Here is a 17763-nt window from a genome sequence, read left to right as displayed (position 1 = left end):
GACAACCAGGGAACTAGTGACAATCTCAACAAGCAGCCTGCTCTGAGCTCAGATAAGTCACTAGTCATTGAGAAGGGAGTCAGAACTTGAGACATCTCCTCCCGCCTCCTACTCTCAGGGCAAGATCCTGAAAGGGAACCTCTGTCTCCATTTCTGAGTAGAAACGGATATTTCTGATTATTCATGGTTCATCTATGAGTTAAAAATCCCTGGAGGGGTTTAGATTTTCTTTTCTTTCTTTTTTTAGAAAACTATTAGTGCAGGGCTTCCCTGGTGGTACAGTGGATAAGAATCCGCCTGCCAATGGAGGGGTCACTGGTTCGATCACTGGTCCGGGAAGATCCCACCTGCCACAGGGCAGGAAGCCCATGCGCCACATCTGCTGAAGCCCGTGTACCCTAAAGTCTGTGGTGGTTGGTGGTTTAGTCACTAAGTAGCGTCCGACTCTTGCGATCCCATGGACTGTAGTCCACCAGGGATTCTCCAGGCAAGAACACCAGAGTCTGCGCTCCGCAACAGAGGAAATCAACGAGAAGCCTGTGCGCCGGAGAGTAGCTGCGTGCTGCGACTAGAGAAAGTCCGCTCACAGCAACGAAGACCCAGTGCAACCATACAAATAAACAAATAAATAATTTAGAAAATTCTACTAGTGCATTTCTTTATAAAATGTAGGAGAAAAGAAGAGGTGTCTCTGACCCTGGGCGATGGCTCTGGCTCATCACAGCTGCAGTGGCACCGACAGATCTTCCCTCGCTGTGCAGCCTCTTCATTTTCACTGAACAGGGTATAAATCTCCTCTTCTGTAAGAGGCATCTTTACCATTTCAATCTGAAAGACATATGCTGGGTCTAATTCAAGTGGTGAGTAGGGGAGGGGAGAACACTCTGGGACTGAGAGGGAAGCAGGTGGGGAGAAGCAGAGGACGGCCCTCACCTCCTCTAACACCTTGCGCTTGAGGTAGTGAACGTTGACAAATGTGATGGCATTGCAGCACTGGAAGATCTTCACCCCTGGAATGTTTGCAACCTGCAAGACAAATAAACGCACACTTGAGGGCAATTTTTCAGCTCTTTTATGGAGTAAGGGGGGAAAAAAAATCCTTAGAACATCCTGGAGAATCTGTGTTCTTTATAAGCATCAAGAACTAACAAATTCCTCCCTCTGGTTTTCACCCCCTGTTTTCTTCTTTTCCCCTCTTATTTCTTCACACCTCTCTTTTTCTTGGCCCTCCTCCCTCTGAAGTACATTTAAAATTATCCTTAACTGGCTGCATCACTTTGTAAGTGTAAATGCGTATCTGCAGTGCAGCAGAGAGGAACAAAGGAGCTTAGTTTTGCTTTTTTTTTTTTTTTGGTAGAAATACTAAGCAGCAGGCCTGGTCCATCCCATCCTTTGGGCAAAGGAGTGGGACTCATTTGGATTCTTACCTCCCGATAGTCTTGGAAGCTTCTATAAATATTGGTGTTAGGGATCTGACCCAGGAGGAGAATCTTAGTTCTGTAAGGAAATGCATTTGCCTTTAGGTCACAGTTGCCTCACCTTGACATGGCCCACCTCCTATTACCCCAGACAAAGTACCTGTGTGACTGAACAGTGATGATGAAGAAGGCAAAAGTTACTGCAACAACTAGTCCAATATCCAGTCCCAGTAAAATTGCAGACATGAACGTCACCATCCAAATGAGCTTATGGAAAAGAGGGAGGAGGAGAAAGGGAGACCATGACAACAAGCAGAACTGAGAAAATCACAAGTCTTCACCTTTACTCTTTCTCTCCCAACACCTAGGATTTAGAGGACAAATTCCACAGCCACGTGGACTGATGTTGTCACAAATGATTGGGCCCCCAGGCTGCCTAGCAATTCTTTTATGCATTCGTGGTCACATCTCTCTTTAGTTTTCTCTTAAAACATCAGTTTCTGCTTGTGAAAAATTGGGGTAATAATATTTGCTTTATACAATTTATTGAGATTAGAAATACTGTTTGGAAAGCAACCCAGAAGACTCACCAAATTACTGGTCGCTATTTTAAGACCCATGATAGTCATTAGGAATCTTTAATATCCTTTTCAAGCCCCTGTCCCACCACCTACTGCATCTCCCAGCAGGTGATTTGACTTTCATTTTCATGAAGAAGATAGGTTGAGAGGGAGGGATACATTGGAAGGTTGGGACTGACATTTATACGCAACTGTGTATATGGGGAAAGAATTTTTTTTAAAGGAGTAGATATATGTTTATGTATAATTGATTCACTTTGCTGTACACCTGAAACCAGCACAACGTTGAAGCAACTATACCCCAATAAAAAAATTTTTTTTTTTAAAAGAAGATGGGTTGAAAGTCCCTTAACTGTTTACTCCACCTGCCATTTGCTAGTCTCTGCAGTCAACCTTCCCTTGTTCTCTCCAGGGCTGTTGGAAGTGCTGTCTCCACTCCAAAGACCAGAAGCTCTAACTGCACACTGGACCATATTCCCCTCTTGACTTCTCAGGGACCTGGATCCAAAAATGATCTCTTTCCTCTTCCGGGTCCCTCTCCTCTCATTGCATCATCATCCCTTATCTTTCATTTCTTGCTATTTCCCCTATATGTCCTCTAGTTTTCTTCTCTAGAGAAAAGGGGAGCACTCCATCAGTTACTCTTCCTGGCAAGACGCCCTCTTCTCGTTAGGATTTGTTTCCCCTCTCCTGGAATGTAGTTCTATTGACTGGATTAAAAGGCATTCAAATATGCCATGTATGATGAACCCTTTTTATTAGATCTGTGTGTAACGGCAGCTGCTTAATGACTTCTGTTTTATCCAACTTCATATAGTTGGAATGTGGTCTCAGTATTTCTGTGCACCAAATAACCTTGACTCCCGTCTTTTGAGCAACAGCAGAGACGCATCAGATGGTGGGTTCATGTTGATCACTTTCGTTTGTTCTCTTCCTCTCTCTGCAGGCTTCCCCTCCGTCCTTCCCAACCTCCCCAGTGCATCTCCACTCACACAGTCATACTGGTTCTGCCTCCACAGACTGGGTAGGGTGTAAACAGCTTCAAGGTAGGGTAGGACGTTACTCAGGATAATACCAGCCACTATAGCCTGTGGGGAAAAAATAAACCCTGCTTCATTTTCCCTTCAGGGGTAAAGCTTCCAAATTTCCACAAAGGAACCACAGAGACTTGGTCAGCCTTGACACACAGAGGTATTCTGCACTAATATTTCATACAAATACCAGGTCTGTGCTGCCACTCACTGTCCAATCAAATAGGTATTCTCCACATTTGTCTCTGCTCACCTTTATAATTTGTCAAGCACACAAGACACAGCAAGGCCATGTGACTCATTTGGCCAGTAACAGCTCTCAAAAGCCCCTTTTATTTTAGAGTTTTTTGAATGTGGACCACTTTTAAAATCTTTATTGAATTTGTTACAATATTGCTTCTGTTTTATGTTTTGGTTTTTTACGGCTGCAAGACATGTGGAATCTTAGCTCCCCGACCAGGGATTGAACTCATAACCCCACTGGATTGGAAGGCGAAGTTTTAACCCCTGGACCACAAGGGAAGTTCCCACATACTCTTTTTAGAGTCAGATCACTGGTTACTTACACAGACAGTGAGAGGAAGAGTAGCCACAAGTCATGATCATCTAGTCCCTTCTGTTTCCATGTTGCCACTTTTGGTGGAAGGATGAGGCAAGACAAATGGCGCCTTTGGCCATTTGTCCTATTCTGTGCCTATTTGACTTTGCTTTGTCTAGTTTGCTTGACATAACCTATGTGACTGATGTTGCTTAGAAACCATTCTCAGACGGGATGACAAATTAAGAGAATTTCCACTCACAGAAATTCTGAAATAGTTTCAATTTGGTGTGGTTTTTTTATCCCAAGCCTAATCATGATGTACTACGATTATTTCAACAGTGAGATACCACTGTTTTGGTCCATCAAATTAAATTAGCAAATCTAAAACACTGAGGACATTCCATTAAAAATGGGTATTGCCCTTTTGAAAAATAATTTGGCCATATATTAAGAAATACTAGGGTTTCCCGGGGGGGGGGGGGGCATTAGTGGTAAAGAACCCGCCTGTCAATGCAGGAGACTTAAAATATGCAGATTTGATCCCTGGGTTGGGAAGATCCCCTGGAGAAGGGCATGGTATCCCACTCCAGTATATGCCTGGAGAAGCCCATGGACAGAGGAGCCTGGCAGGCTACAGTTCATAGGGTCGCAAAGACTTGGACATGACTGAAGCAACTGAGTAAGAAATAGTGATTGATATGCTTTCATACAGAACTTTTGTTTTCCCCTTAAAAATCTATCCTAAATATAGAAAAGGGCAGATGTACAAAATTGCTCACTGTTGTGTTATTTATAATAAAAAAAACTCAGATAAACTAATTTAAACTGATTAATAAGTGATAGTAAGAGTATCATGTTATATATGAAATTAATAAGAATACCAGATTGTGTGTACAGTTAGATCACAATTACACAAAGTAAAGGCTGCTTCCCTGGTGGCTCAGTGGTAAAGAATCTGCCTGCCAATGCAGGATACGTGGGTTCGATCCTTGTGGTTGGGAAGATCCCCTGGAGAAGGAAATGGCAACCCACTCCAGTATTCTTGTCTGGGAAATCCCATGGACAGAGGAGCCTGGCGGGCTACAGTTCACGGGTTGCAAAGAGTCAGACACGATTTAGTGACTAAACAACAACAGCATACAAAGTAAATACTATCTGTTCATGGAGAATAATATTGGTTAGGTATATGCCAAAATGTTAATAGTGGTTTATTTGTGATTGTGGCTTCAGGGACTGCCACCTCAGTGTGTGACCAATCTACCTAAAAAATAGGTTTTTATCTATTATGAATTTTCCAAAGTTTAAAAAGCAAGTACGTCTCCTTTTCTAATGGAAAGACAGTGTCTTAAATATAAGAAAATGAAGATCAATATTCATGGGGGTATAAAATCATCAGGGCCTCAAAGTAGAATCTAACGTACTTTAAGAAACATTTCTCATCCTTTTCCTAGCCATCTAGCCAATTAGAACTGATCCCACTCTCGGAAGTGGCTTGGATCCAGGCTTACTCTGGTTTTCTGAGGTTACTCAGTAACCAGTTGGAGGCAACAAGTCAGTAGAGGGGGGAGGAACAAAAATGAAGTCAGCAGAAATTACTTGTTTTCCAGCTTCATCTTCTTACCAGCCAAGAATCTCCCCAAATTTCTGCAATTAGCAGGGAGATGTGGTAGGAAAGATAAGAAATTTAACTTCATAGGGTTTTTACAAGACTTTTGGCTTGAGGTATGAAGTATGAGGGCTCCCGAGGTATCTCAGTAGTAAAGAATCCACCTGCCAATACAGGAGACACTGGAGACGTGAGTTTGATACCTGGGTCAGGAAGATTCCCTGGAGGAGGAAATGGCAACCGTTCCAGTATTCTTGCCTGGGGAGTTACATGGACAGAGGAGCCTGGTGGGCTACAGTTCATGGGGTCACAAAGAGTTGGTCACGACTGAAAGACTGAGCACACACACGGAGTATGACAGGGAAACAAATCTTTTTCATGAAATATATGATAAAATTTTTACCTTTCTGAATATTAAGATAAAATATGCTCATGTGCAAAGAAGAATTGAATTTATATATATTTTCCATCATACAAGAGATAACATTTTGATATAGCCTATGTATTTTTTTCCCCCACAAAATTGGAACAATATTGAATAAACTATTTGTATTACATTAAAAATATGTATATTGGGTCCCTTGCTCACTAGTTGAGATCCTTGCCAGGATGCTCTACCAATTACTCTCCCAAGAATTTTGCAACAAACTATCCATAGTCATTCAAAGAAGGAAGGATAGGTGCTTCCTAGAGGGAAGCTCAACAGGGAGGGGACATATGTATACCTATGGCTGATTCACAATGTTATACTGCAGAAACTAACAGAACATTGTAAAGCAATTATACTCCAATAAAAACAGGAAGGAATCATTCATAGTCTAATCCTCAGAGAGCCACAGTTATAGAAATTCAGTTATTCCACTGATCAGATTGTGTTCGCATTTTCTCACCCAGCAACATCCAAACTAGATGATGTAAAAATAACGTGCCAGAACATGATTAGCCAAAAGCAAGGGCTGTTCTATCCCCAGCATATTTATAGTAAGGAGGGGCTTCCCCGCTTTTATCACTGTGCATGCATGCATGTGTGCTCAGTCATGTCTGACTCTTTGGAACCCCACTGTAACCCACCTCTGTAAGGTGGACTGTAACCCACCTCTGTCCATGGGATTTTTGAGGCAAGAATACCAGAGTGGGTTGTAATCTCTTTCTCCAGGGGATCTTCCCAACCCAGGGATAGAACCCATGTCTCCTGCATCTCCTGCCTTGGCAGGAAGATTCTTTACCACTGAACCATCTGGGAAGCCTCACTTTTATCACTACTTGGCAGTGAATTCGGACAGATTTTTATTTGAGATTTTTTTTTTAAATTCTGATTCTTCAGGCTATAAAGGAAAAATATCACTGTCCAAAGTAAATTAGTGAGTATCCCACCAAAAATAGACTCCCAAGAGGTATAGCTCCAAAGATGCTGCATAAGCTCCATTCTGGAGATGACTTCTGCTGGGAATCAGAGGACAGCTTGTGTGGTAAACACAAGCTTAATCCCACCCACCATGCATATATTGTATGGCTGGTTTCCAAGATCCCTGAATCACAAGAACCAAAGGCAGCAACAGACTTAAGATGGTCCTGTTCTACTGAAATGTGATATTTACCAGGTGGAATTGTTGTTTAGTTGCTAAGTCGCGTCCAACTCTTTTGTAACCCCATGGACTGTAGCTTGCCAGGCTCCTCTGTCCATGGGATTTCTCAGGCAAGAATACTGGGCTGGAGTGGGTTGTCGTTTCCTTCTCCAGGGCATCTTCCTGACCCAGGGATTGAACCTGCGTCTCCTGCTTGGCAGGCGAATTCTTTACCACTGAACCACCAGGGAAGTCCCAAACATATTTAAAAGGATGGGTATAATATTTACAACCACTCCAGCTTAGGGACTGCTACATCAGTGGGTAACCAAGCTGCTGCACCAGGAATAAAATCTCCTCCCTTGCTGCTGCTGCTTAGTTGCTTCAGTCATGTCCAGCTCTGTGCGACGCTATGGACTGTAGCCCGCCAGGTTCCTCTGTCCATGGGATTCTCCAGGCAAGAGTACTGGAGTGGGTTGCCATGCCCTTCTTTCAGGGGATCTTCCCAAGCCAGTGATTGAACCCAGGTCTCCTGCATTGCAGGCAGATTCTTTACCACTGAGCTACCAGGGAAGTCCTACCTCCCCATCTTAGTACTATCTAAAAATGACTAAAGGGAACAGGGAGGAAATTTAAAAAGAAATCACAGACACTGGGCATTGACCTATACTGTAACTTAGAACAAATTGATTATAGTCAGTAATTAATGCAACTGGCATCTCTAAATGTAAAGTCATCATTCATTTCACACAAAGGGAAGAAATGGTACATAGTACATAGAGGCATTCTAGCCGAATACAGGATTAAAACTCAACTTTTAGTGTTGTGAACTGACCAAAAGGCAGGGTGGCAGCGGTGGGGGGATTGAGTTCACAGGAATGCAGAACAAGGACTTCTGGAAACTGTTTAGGAAAACAGATGGCATGAATGCACAATGAGTTTCCAAGCCTGTGTTGGGAATGGGCGTTCTGGCATCTGAAGTCTATTTTGGTCATATTTAACTGAATCCTTACTTCTAAAAGCTTACTTTATAGCTAAAGCAATTTTTAAAAAAAAGATTAATGAGGATGAGAAGAATCACAACTGTTTCTTGAGCGCTTATTCTTAGCTCAAAACTGTTCTCTCTACCTTATACATATTATTGTGTTTAACTCTTAGTTCTGTGAGGTGCTTGGTCACTCAGTTGTGTCCAACTCTTTGTGATCCTGTCCATGGGGATTCTTCAGGCAAGAATACTGGAGTGTTGAGGTTTGACAGAAAACAACAAAAATCTGTAAAGCAATTATCCTTCACTTAAAAAATAAATAAATAAAAAAAAGAATACTGGAGTGGATTGCCATGCCCTCCCACAGGGATCTTCCTAACTCACAGATCAAACCTAGGTCTCCTGCATTGCAGGTGGATTCTTTACCGTCTGAGCCACCAGAGAAATCTTGTATGGTAGAGGCAGTTATTTTAAAGGAAAGGAACCAGAAATAGGCTGGGGCAACCACTGGAGATAAGCAGAATGCAGTTCCCCTCAGAGATGCCCCCACCAAGATGTGATCTGACTCAGGCATCTGATCAGGTCTACTTACGTTTGGCAGTCTGTAGAAAAAGCGTGCCATCTTCATCATCAGGAGCAGCATGATGCCTGCGCCTACCAGAGATGCAAACTGAGGAGACAGAGCCAGTTGGAGAGAGACCATCAGGAATGGACTGGTCCCTGTCTGCAACTGAGGCCTTCTGCTTGGTGACAAGCATGTCTGTTTTTTGTCTTTTTCTTAAAAGGGGTTGAATATGTATAACCAGCTAACATCAGTGCGTTTTCGGTAAGCTGACACTGTCAGTTCTTGTCAAAATGCTCAACACACACCAGGTACTCAATAAATACTCAATGACTGCACGTATCAAGGTTTCCTGAAAAGTTACAGATGGGCTTGCATATCTGCATATTTCTTGCCATTGCTTTGTGCTGCGGAATCTGAAGTCTCCTACAATCCGGCCTTCATTTCCTCCGAACTTTAACCTTCTTTGAATAGTTTTGAAAAGCCCTGGTAGACTCATCACTGCCAGCCCTAAAATCCCAACTGTTCCACCTTGCTCTTTTGGGGTTTGGATAGCTTCCCATCTAACAGCTTCAGTGGTACTTCATCTTAATACCGTGATACTCACTTTAGATTTTCCTACTTTTGCTTCTCTCTGCCTCAATGCCATTAAAAAAAAAAAAGAAAAGAAAGGTAACGAACATGAGTCAGGGCTGTTGATAGCAGCTCTGGATCCTGTTCCAGCTGGGTTGACTCCTCTGGGTTCGTATTACTTGGGAAGCAGTGATTCAGATCGTTAAATACAGGTAGAAAGCTAAAAAAACATAGTTCCCTTTATAATCTTAAGGCTCTCAGGACATAATCTTGAACTCATTATATCCTCTGTTGATAAACTTCCATTAAAATCATACAAAGCAGTGTAATTTCCCATGGTGATAAGGGTGGAGGGGGGGATAAAACTGTAGCCACAAATCAAAACAATAGCATATACTAGCACCAACAAGCAACTTTAAATCTAAACCATTAAATGACCATGCGGCAATGATTGTCTAATTTTTTTCCTCTGTTTTATTAGGTGTGAAAAAGACTTCCTACTGGGTTCTCTCTCACTGCTCACTGCTATTTGCCATAGAAACATGTCACTGAAAATAACTGCAATGAAATCAATGTTCTGCTTCCTTTTTTTGCCACCCCGACTGATACACAGCTATGGGACCAACCCAAGGTGGAAAAGTTGAACCCTGAGAGAAGAATGTAGGCAGAAGGATTCAGGAAAATGGATCACTGTAACTGAAACTCAGGAAGTTCTCGTGGCAAACATTTTATACACTGGGCAACTGAAAAGGGTAACTGAAGCCATAAGCTCCTCCAGCCAGTGTGCATCTCAGCCTCTTGCCACACTGGATTTTAGGGTCTAGCTTCAGGTGGTCTCACACTATAGAAGAAACTGCTTTGCTTAGCACAGGAAAACATATCAGGACTTCTCCTCCTACTACTCCTACTACTTTCCTCCAAAGTTCTTTGGATTACTTTTAGGGGAACAAAGACATACAAACACCAAAATTAGCTGTATAAAAACCTAGTTTAAAATGACGATCAACCAAACACTGAAATCCCATAAATCTGGCTGCTCAGGGAGGCCTGCCAATAATTGTCTGTCCCCCATGGCTGCTTCCCTTATAGCTCAGCTGGTAAAGAATCTGCCTGCAATGCAGGAGACCTGGGTTCGATCCTGGGTTGGGAAGATCCTCTGGAGAAGGGAAAGGCTACCCACTCCAGTATTCTGGCCTGGAGAATTCCATGGACTGCATAGTCCATGGGGTTGCAAAGAGTCAGACACGACTGAGTGACTTTCACTCTCATGGCTGCACACGAGAGGAGTGGGCTTTGGGATGAGAGGGCCATCTTTGGTGGTGGTGTGCCCTAGGAGGATGCATGGTGAGTCTCAGAATCTCAGACTCAGGGCATGAACAGGGCCTAGAGGCAGCAAGCATATACTAATACAACTTGACATCTCACACATGTTTTGGTTTTCCACTCTGATTTTTCATCACTTTTTCAGGCTTTCTTGAACCAAGACTGACCCTACCTTCCTCCCGGGGACTCAACGCAATGCGAGTTCTCATAAAGCACAGCCACGAGTGACATGAAGAGCCTCAGACAACTGCTGCACAAGCAGTGGATAGAACATTACCATACACCAACCAGCACACTAGGGGCCTGGGGTAGAAGCTCTGTTGTCATCCAGTTTAATTCTCACAACTGAAAGGTTATCCTTATCTCCATCTTACAGATGAGAACTAGAGCCCCAGAAAGTGAAGGTAACTTCCCAAGGTCACACGTCTAGGAACTACAGAGTCAGGTTTCAATCCACCTGACCAACTGACTCCAAAATCCAGGCTCTCTCCACTGCCCCATTTGCTTTCTCTAAAGACAATGCAACTCATTTCCTTTTGTGATGATTTCTTTTCTTTTTTAAAAATAATAACTCATTTTTAAAAGCAGTTCTGGGAGTGAAATAAGTCAGAAAGAGAAAAACAAATGCATACATGCATAAATGTGGAATCTAGAAAAATGGTACAGATGAGCCTATTTGCAGGGCAGGAATAAAGACACAGACGTAGAGAATGGACACAGACCCAGAAAAGGAGGGTGGGGTGAATTGGGAGAGTAGGACTGACATATGATATATACATACTGGATGAAAAATAGTTACTGGGGAGCTGCTCTGTAGCACAGGGAGCTTGGCTCGGTGCTTTGTGATGACCTGGGGTTGGGCAGGGGGTTGGGGACGATCCAAGAGGGAGGGGTTATGTGTATACATAAAACAGACTCATGACAGTACAGCAGAAACGAACACAATATTGTAAAGCTCCAACTTAAAAAAAAAAAATAGGGTAAAGCAGTTCTGGGAGCCTGGGGACAAGGCAAGAAGGCTCATCTTTGGAAAGCAGGGAACAAGGAAAGGAACACAATCATAGAGAAGAGAGAAGCACAGGATCAGAACTGGATCAGCTAGAAGAGGGAGGGCAGTTCGGCTGGCCTGCATCACTTAAGGTTCAGGCCAGGGCTGGAAGGGCTGATAGGTTTTGTTGCAACAAGTGAAGACAAGTTTCTAGACAGGGAGAAATTAAAGTGAAATCCAGACGCATTTTACACAGTGTTTATGTATGTCAGACATACATACACACACGTAAGTGGCTGTTGGTGGCCAGTCATGTCAAATATGTTCAGAGCCAGCTCCCGAGCTTCTCTTTCCTGCAGTCCTGGGGAACTCAGAAAAAATGAGGGTGTTCTCAGGCAGGCTGAATTTAAAAGTTCCCAGAGGAGAAGGGGAGAGAGAAGAACCCCTGCTAGGGGATGAAGAAGGCTGAGTGAGTCCAGATCAGAAACTCAGATTGGAGGTGGGGAAGCTCAAATGTGGAGGGTCAGGGGCCAGGGGCGTTCTCTGCTTGAACTGGCAATTTGCCCTGGGCAAGTCGGGGTATTGGGGAAGAGTTTACCAGCATCCTGAGGGACATGCTTCCCTGTGAAGGGTCACTGCACCACAAAGAGAGATGTCTTTGGGGAGAACGAAGGGGAGAACGAAGCCACAGCAGAAAACAGGACGAGAGTCACTTTGCCCAACAGGCTAAAGGCAACTCCAAAGCTGGACTGAAGCCCATCTTCCTTCCCTCCATCTACACATCACATATTCTAAACCTCTTATGGGGATCCAGAAAAGCCCCACTTCCTCCATCGTTCTCCTTCCTGAAGTATTTACGGCACTTTAACATTTATTGTATTTATTCTGCACTTAATTTTACTTACATTATGATTGGTTTTTTTCTGACCATGTGCATCTTTTCTCCCCAAATTTGTTATGCTTGCATACTAAATAAACAAAGTGTGTGGTCACAAGTTAAAGGGAACTGGTGTCTGGAAAAGCTATTTCCATTTCTTCTTATCATAAAATCCTCTTATTTTGACTTCACTTGCATAGAACATCATTGTTTTTTAACAAAACTCATCTTCCTTCTCTGATCAGACAGTAGCACAGAAGAGCTACCCCTTAAAGGCCAGTGTGTTCAGTAGAAGCTCTCTGACAACAAAACTCAGTCCACATAAAATTATACAGTCTTACTCTAGACCCATGCTCTCACCACTGCCCAGTCTTCTTTTATTAGCTTTCACCTGATATTTCACCCATAAGCCACTCTCTCTTTCCCCATTCGAGTTTTGTGTCCATTCTTCTGACACTCTAAGATTTTTTTTTAAATGTGGTCCATTTTTAAAGTCTTTATTGAATTTGTTACAATGTTGCTTCTGCTTTATGTTTTGGTTTTTTGGCCCAAGATATGTGTGGGATTTTAGCTTCCCAGCCAGAGACTGATCCCATGCCCGCTGCACTGGAAGGCAAGGTCTCAGCCACTGGACCATCAGGGAAGCCCCTGACACTTTCCTTTCTGACCACAGCGATGCCTCCCCTACTGTGCTGCTGTGGCTCCGGTTTGTCTTTGGCTTCTGCTTCTCTGCCTCCTGAACCCTGACTCAGTCCGTGGGCTTATTCTAGGTTCAGTTCTGATAGTTCTTTGACACTTATTCATGCTATGTAACTGAGATGGGATACCTCTCATGTTGTAAACTGAATTATCTAGTCAGTCTAAAACGCATGAATATTGGACTTAGAAAATCTCATGCCAGAAAACTGGACAGAGAGCTTGCCTTTAAAACTTTGCCACCATTCTTCTTTCCCTCTTCCCTTCCATATACCCGTATATTTAGTTTACTAATTCAGGATACCTGAAGAGGATCTGACCCAGACATTTTTCTCTTCCACAAAGGTAGAATGAACGCAAATTCCATAAGCTCATCTAGACAAAGACTAGAGCCTCCTGTCATGTCCTTTAGGAGTTGGAAAAGTTTCTAGTCCTGCTGTCAGGAAGGCAGAGTTGTCTTATTCCTTTCACAGACTAGGACTGAGAATATATCTCCTCATAGAAAAAAACGTTAATAGGTGATAGTTGGTTTACCTGAAATATTATCTTTTAGCTTTGCTACATGGAAACTAGCTTCTTGTGGGCTAATATATAGAAGCCTTTAACAATGATATTTTTACCGAAAATGATCTTCAAATTCCTCATTGACAGATAGCTTTTAAGACAAAAGCTAAACAAAAATTAAGCCAAGCATGAGATCCAACAAGCATAATACAAATCCCTCCCAACAAGCATGACTGTAAAACAGCAGTACGGTTAAACTAATATATAATCCCCTTCTGTGAATATACATATAAATAGATATAATTATCTCTGTATATTAGAGATCAAATTCTATTGCACACACCTGTTGTCTTCCTCCAGTTTTATCCTGGATAATGGTCCTGGCAACAGCACCAGTAAACACGTAAGATCTGAAAAATGAACTGACGACATTGCAAAGGCCAATGGCTATTAAATCCTGTAAAGAAACGGCAAATGCTTTAGGCCCGCCATTTGTCGAAGAAGAAGGCTGACCTGAGTTTGCACTAAAGTTACGCTTGTATATGAAGACAGGGTTGTTTATATCACTTCAAATAACACTGAAAGATTATTGGAAAGAACTGAAGGATGGCAAATCTGATTTCTTCACTTTAGCTAAAGATCACAAGGAAAGCCCTCAAAGTGAGAAAATGAGACTTTTGCCTTATTATTCTCTTTCACATGATCACTAGGATCACAGAGAGACACAAAGCACTATTTTCTTGCTTGCTTTTATACTATCCTAAAGTCAAAGTGGGACACCAGTTGAACCTGGGCCTCAGAGTGAAAACCTGGGATCCTAACCACGAGGCACCAGCCCACGCCAAGGGGCTTGTGTGATCTTAGTTCCCTGACCAGGGATTGAACCTTGGGCCACACAGTGAAAGCACCAAGTCCTAACCACTGAACCTCCAGGGAAGTCCCCATGTTTCCTTTTCGATTTCTAGGGAAGGGGCCAAACTCAGAATGGTTGGAGACGTTTTTTAAAAAGTGACAATGACTATTTCTGGGAGACCAACTGATTTATGTTATTAGCCTAGTTTTGACAGTCCACTGTATTTCTTGTTCTGCCTTGGTGTGTGGTTGACTTCTAAGGACTTGGTGGGAAGGAAGATAAAAGAAGAGGAGAGGAACCCTGCCAACTTAACAACATATGCCTCCCTACCCCGTATCTGTTCTAGGGTAACAACATGCATAGTAATTCAGGTAGCTTCAGAGGTAAGGATGTCACACTTCTCAAAAACCTTTAATTATAGCTCAAATAGTGGTCCAAGTGACTCTCTGGTTACAGTCTTCATTTTAGCAGAAGGCTCAGGTTAGAGAACAAAGATTAAAGGGTCCGAGAAAGTAATAGAAAGGCTTGTCCTCTCACCTGGTTGGAATTGACGTCATAGTTATGGAAACTGGCAATCTTCTTGCCCAGAAATACGAGCAAAGAGGAGCTCACTAAAGCTAAGGAGAACGATTCTATAAGAACTTCAGTAAGATTGCTCATATCTGGCGTTACAGGAAACAGGAAGCTGGAATAAAATGGTGGAATTATTCCTAGATAGCAGCAGTCATTATAGGCACCTCCCCCACTCTATTCTTATCATAACTTTATCATCCATATCAAAAGGCCTGACACTTTTCAAACATATTTATTGATTGATTTTTGGCTGCTCTAGGTTATCATTGCTGCACGCAGGCTTTCTCTAGTTGCAGCAAGCGGGAGCTGCTCTCTAGTGTGGTGCATGGGCTTCTCACTGTGCGGCTTCCCTCGTTGCAGAACTCAGGCTCTAGGCGTAGGAGCTTTCGTAGTTGCGCCTCTCTGGCTCTAGAGCACTGGTTTGGTAGTTGTGGCCCATGGGCATAGTCGGCCTGCCACAGGTGGGATCTTCCTGGACCAGGGATCGAAACGGTATCCCCTGCATTGGCAAGTGGATTTTTTTTTTTAACTTTTTATTTTATATTGAGGTATAGCCAATTAGGGGCTTCCCTGGTGGCTCAATGGTAAAGAATCTGCCTGCCAAGCAAGAGATTTGGGTTGGGTTTCTGGGTGGGGAAGTTCCCCTGGAGTAGGAAATGGCAGCCCACTCCAGTATTCTTGTCTGGGAAATCCCATGGACAGAGGAGCCTGCCAGGCTACAGCCCATGGAGTGGCAAAGAGTTGGACACGACTGAGCGACTAAAGAACAGCAAACAGCCAGTTACGAATGTCGTCATAGATTCAGGTGAACAGCGAAGGGACTCAGCCATACAAGGATTCCCAGATGGCTCAGTGGTAACAAATCCGCCTGCCAATGCAGGAGATGAGGATTCGACCTCTAGGTTGAGAAGATCCCCTGGAATAAGAAATGACAACCCACTCCAGTATTCCTGCCTGGCAAATCCCATGGACAGAGGAGCCTGGTGGGCTACAGTCCGTGGGATCGCCGAGTTGGACATGAATGAGTACTCACGCACTTCTCCCCCAAACTGCCCTCCCATCCAGGCTTGCAGGCGGACCACCAGGGAAGTCCCAGGCCTGACCTTTTTTTCAAAAAATTAAGAGATAAGAAAAGAAACTGAGGCAGCAGCTTGCCAAAACTGCCAGCAAATCAAGCCAAGTTACAAAGGCCATTAAGAGAACATGATGTGTTTATCTTCTAGTCTGAGGTTTCTGCTAAGTGCCAGTGGAAACAAATAGAGCAGGCAAAACTACAAAACTTGATGAAAAATGGTTTATTTACACTATTTGAGATCATACCAGTGGGTAAGCAATAGGCAGATATCATATCTAAGATGGTTTAGAGCTAAAGCCTCAATGTATTCCCTTCTAGTCAGACTCAAATCTTTCCGATTATAATTTTAGTCATTGTCCTTTATAAAAATTGTTCTGGTTCTTATTCCGTTTTTTAAAAACTGGGTAAAATCCACATAACATAAAATTTACCATTTTACCAACTTTTAAATGTACAGTTCAGTGGTTTTTAAATACATTCATAATATGCAACCATTACCACCATCTACTCCATAGTTCTTTCATCTTGTAAAACTGAAACTCTATACTTATTAATCAATAACTCTCCATTTCCCCCCTCCCTACAGCCCTGACAAAAATCATCTGACTTTCTGTCTTTATGATTTTGACTACTAAGTACCCCAGATAAGTGGGCTCAAATAGTAATTGTCTTTTTGTGATTGGCTTATTTCACTTAGAATAATGCCCTTGACATTCATCTATTTTGTAGTTAGAGCCAGAATTTCCTTCCTTTTCAAGGTTCAATAATATTCTATTGGATGGATTTAACACACTCTGTTCATTCATTCATCCATTGATGGACACTTACTGTTTCTTCCACATTTCAGCCATTGTGAGTAGCGCTGTTATGAATATAGGTGCAAAAATATCTCTTCAAGATACTGCTCTTGTGGGGAGTATAATTTGGGGGAAGTATATTTCCAGAAGTAGAATTGCTGGGTCATATGCAGGTCAGGAAGCAACAGTTGGAACTGGACATGGAACAACAGACTGGTTCCAAATAGGAAAAGGAGTACGTCAAGGCTGTATATTGTCACCCTGCTTATTTAACTTATATGCAGAGTACATTATGAGAAACGCTGGGCTGGAAGAAGCACAAGCTGGAATCAAGATTGCCAGGAGAAAAATCAATAACCTCAGATATGCAGATGACACCACCCTTATGGCAGAAAGTGAAGAGGAACTAAAAAGCCTCTTGATGAAAGTGAAAGAGGGGAGTGAAAAAGTTGGCTTAAAGCTCAACATTCAGAAAACAAAGATCATGGCATGTGGTCCCATCACTTCATGGGAAATAGATGGGGAAACAGTGTCAGACTTTTTTTTTGGGGCTCCAAAATCACTGCAGATGGTGACTGCAGCCATGAAATTAAAAGACACTTACTCCTTGGAAGAAAAGTTATGACCAACCTAGACAGCATATTGAAAAACAGAGACATTACTTTGCCAAGAAAGGTCCGTCTGGTCAAGGCTATGGTTTTTCCACTGGTCAGGTATGGATGTGAGAGTTGGACTGTGAAGAAGGCTGAGCACCAAAGAATTGATGCTTTTGAACTGTGTGTTGGAGAAGACTCTTGAGAGTCCCTTGGGACTGCAAGGAGATTCATCCAGTCCATTCTAAAGGAGATCAGCCCTGGGTATTCTTTGGAAGGAATGATGCTAAAGCTGAAACTCCAGTACTTTGGCCACTTCATGTGAAGAGTTGACTCATTGGAAAAGATTCTGATGCTGGGAGGGATTGGGGGCAGGAGGAGAAGGGGACGACAGAGGATGAGATGGCTGGATGGCATCACCGACTCGATGGATGTGAGTTTGAGTGAACTCCGGGAGTTGGTGATAGACAGGGAGGCCTGGAGTGCTGCGATTCATGGGGTTGCAAAGAGTCGGACATGACTGAGTGACTGAACTGAACTGATGGCAATTCTATTTTTAATTTTTTGAGGAATCAGCATACTACTTTCCACAGTGGCTGTACATTTCACACTTCCACTAACA

General features: G+C 42.9%; 1 protein-coding gene across 1 annotated transcript in view; it reads right to left on the bottom strand.

The window, feature by feature from the left end:
* Positions 1-17763, bottom strand: part of SLC26A8 (solute carrier family 26 member 8) — an 89375-nt gene that overhangs the window by 13891 nt on the left and 57721 nt on the right. Inside the window, exons 11-18 of the mRNA XM_055571600.1 lie at positions 14641-14788; positions 13594-13707; positions 8320-8397; positions 2992-3087; positions 1579-1685; positions 1428-1497; positions 934-1026; positions 697-828 (exon numbers count right to left, since the gene is read on the bottom strand). Coding sequence (XP_055427575.1) covers positions 697-828; positions 934-1026; positions 1428-1497; positions 1579-1685; positions 2992-3087; positions 8320-8397; positions 13594-13707; positions 14641-14788 — 838 coding nt within the window. The remainder of the gene's footprint in view (positions 1-696; positions 829-933; positions 1027-1427; positions 1498-1578; positions 1686-2991; positions 3088-8319; positions 8398-13593; positions 13708-14640; positions 14789-17763) is intronic.

This window comes from Bubalus kerabau, chromosome 3 (assembly GCF_029407905.1).
Source record: "Bubalus kerabau isolate K-KA32 ecotype Philippines breed swamp buffalo chromosome 3, PCC_UOA_SB_1v2, whole genome shotgun sequence".
Lineage (NCBI taxonomy): Eukaryota > Metazoa > Chordata > Mammalia > Artiodactyla > Bovidae > Bubalus > Bubalus kerabau.
This window is presented reverse-complemented; position numbering and strand designations above follow the sequence as displayed.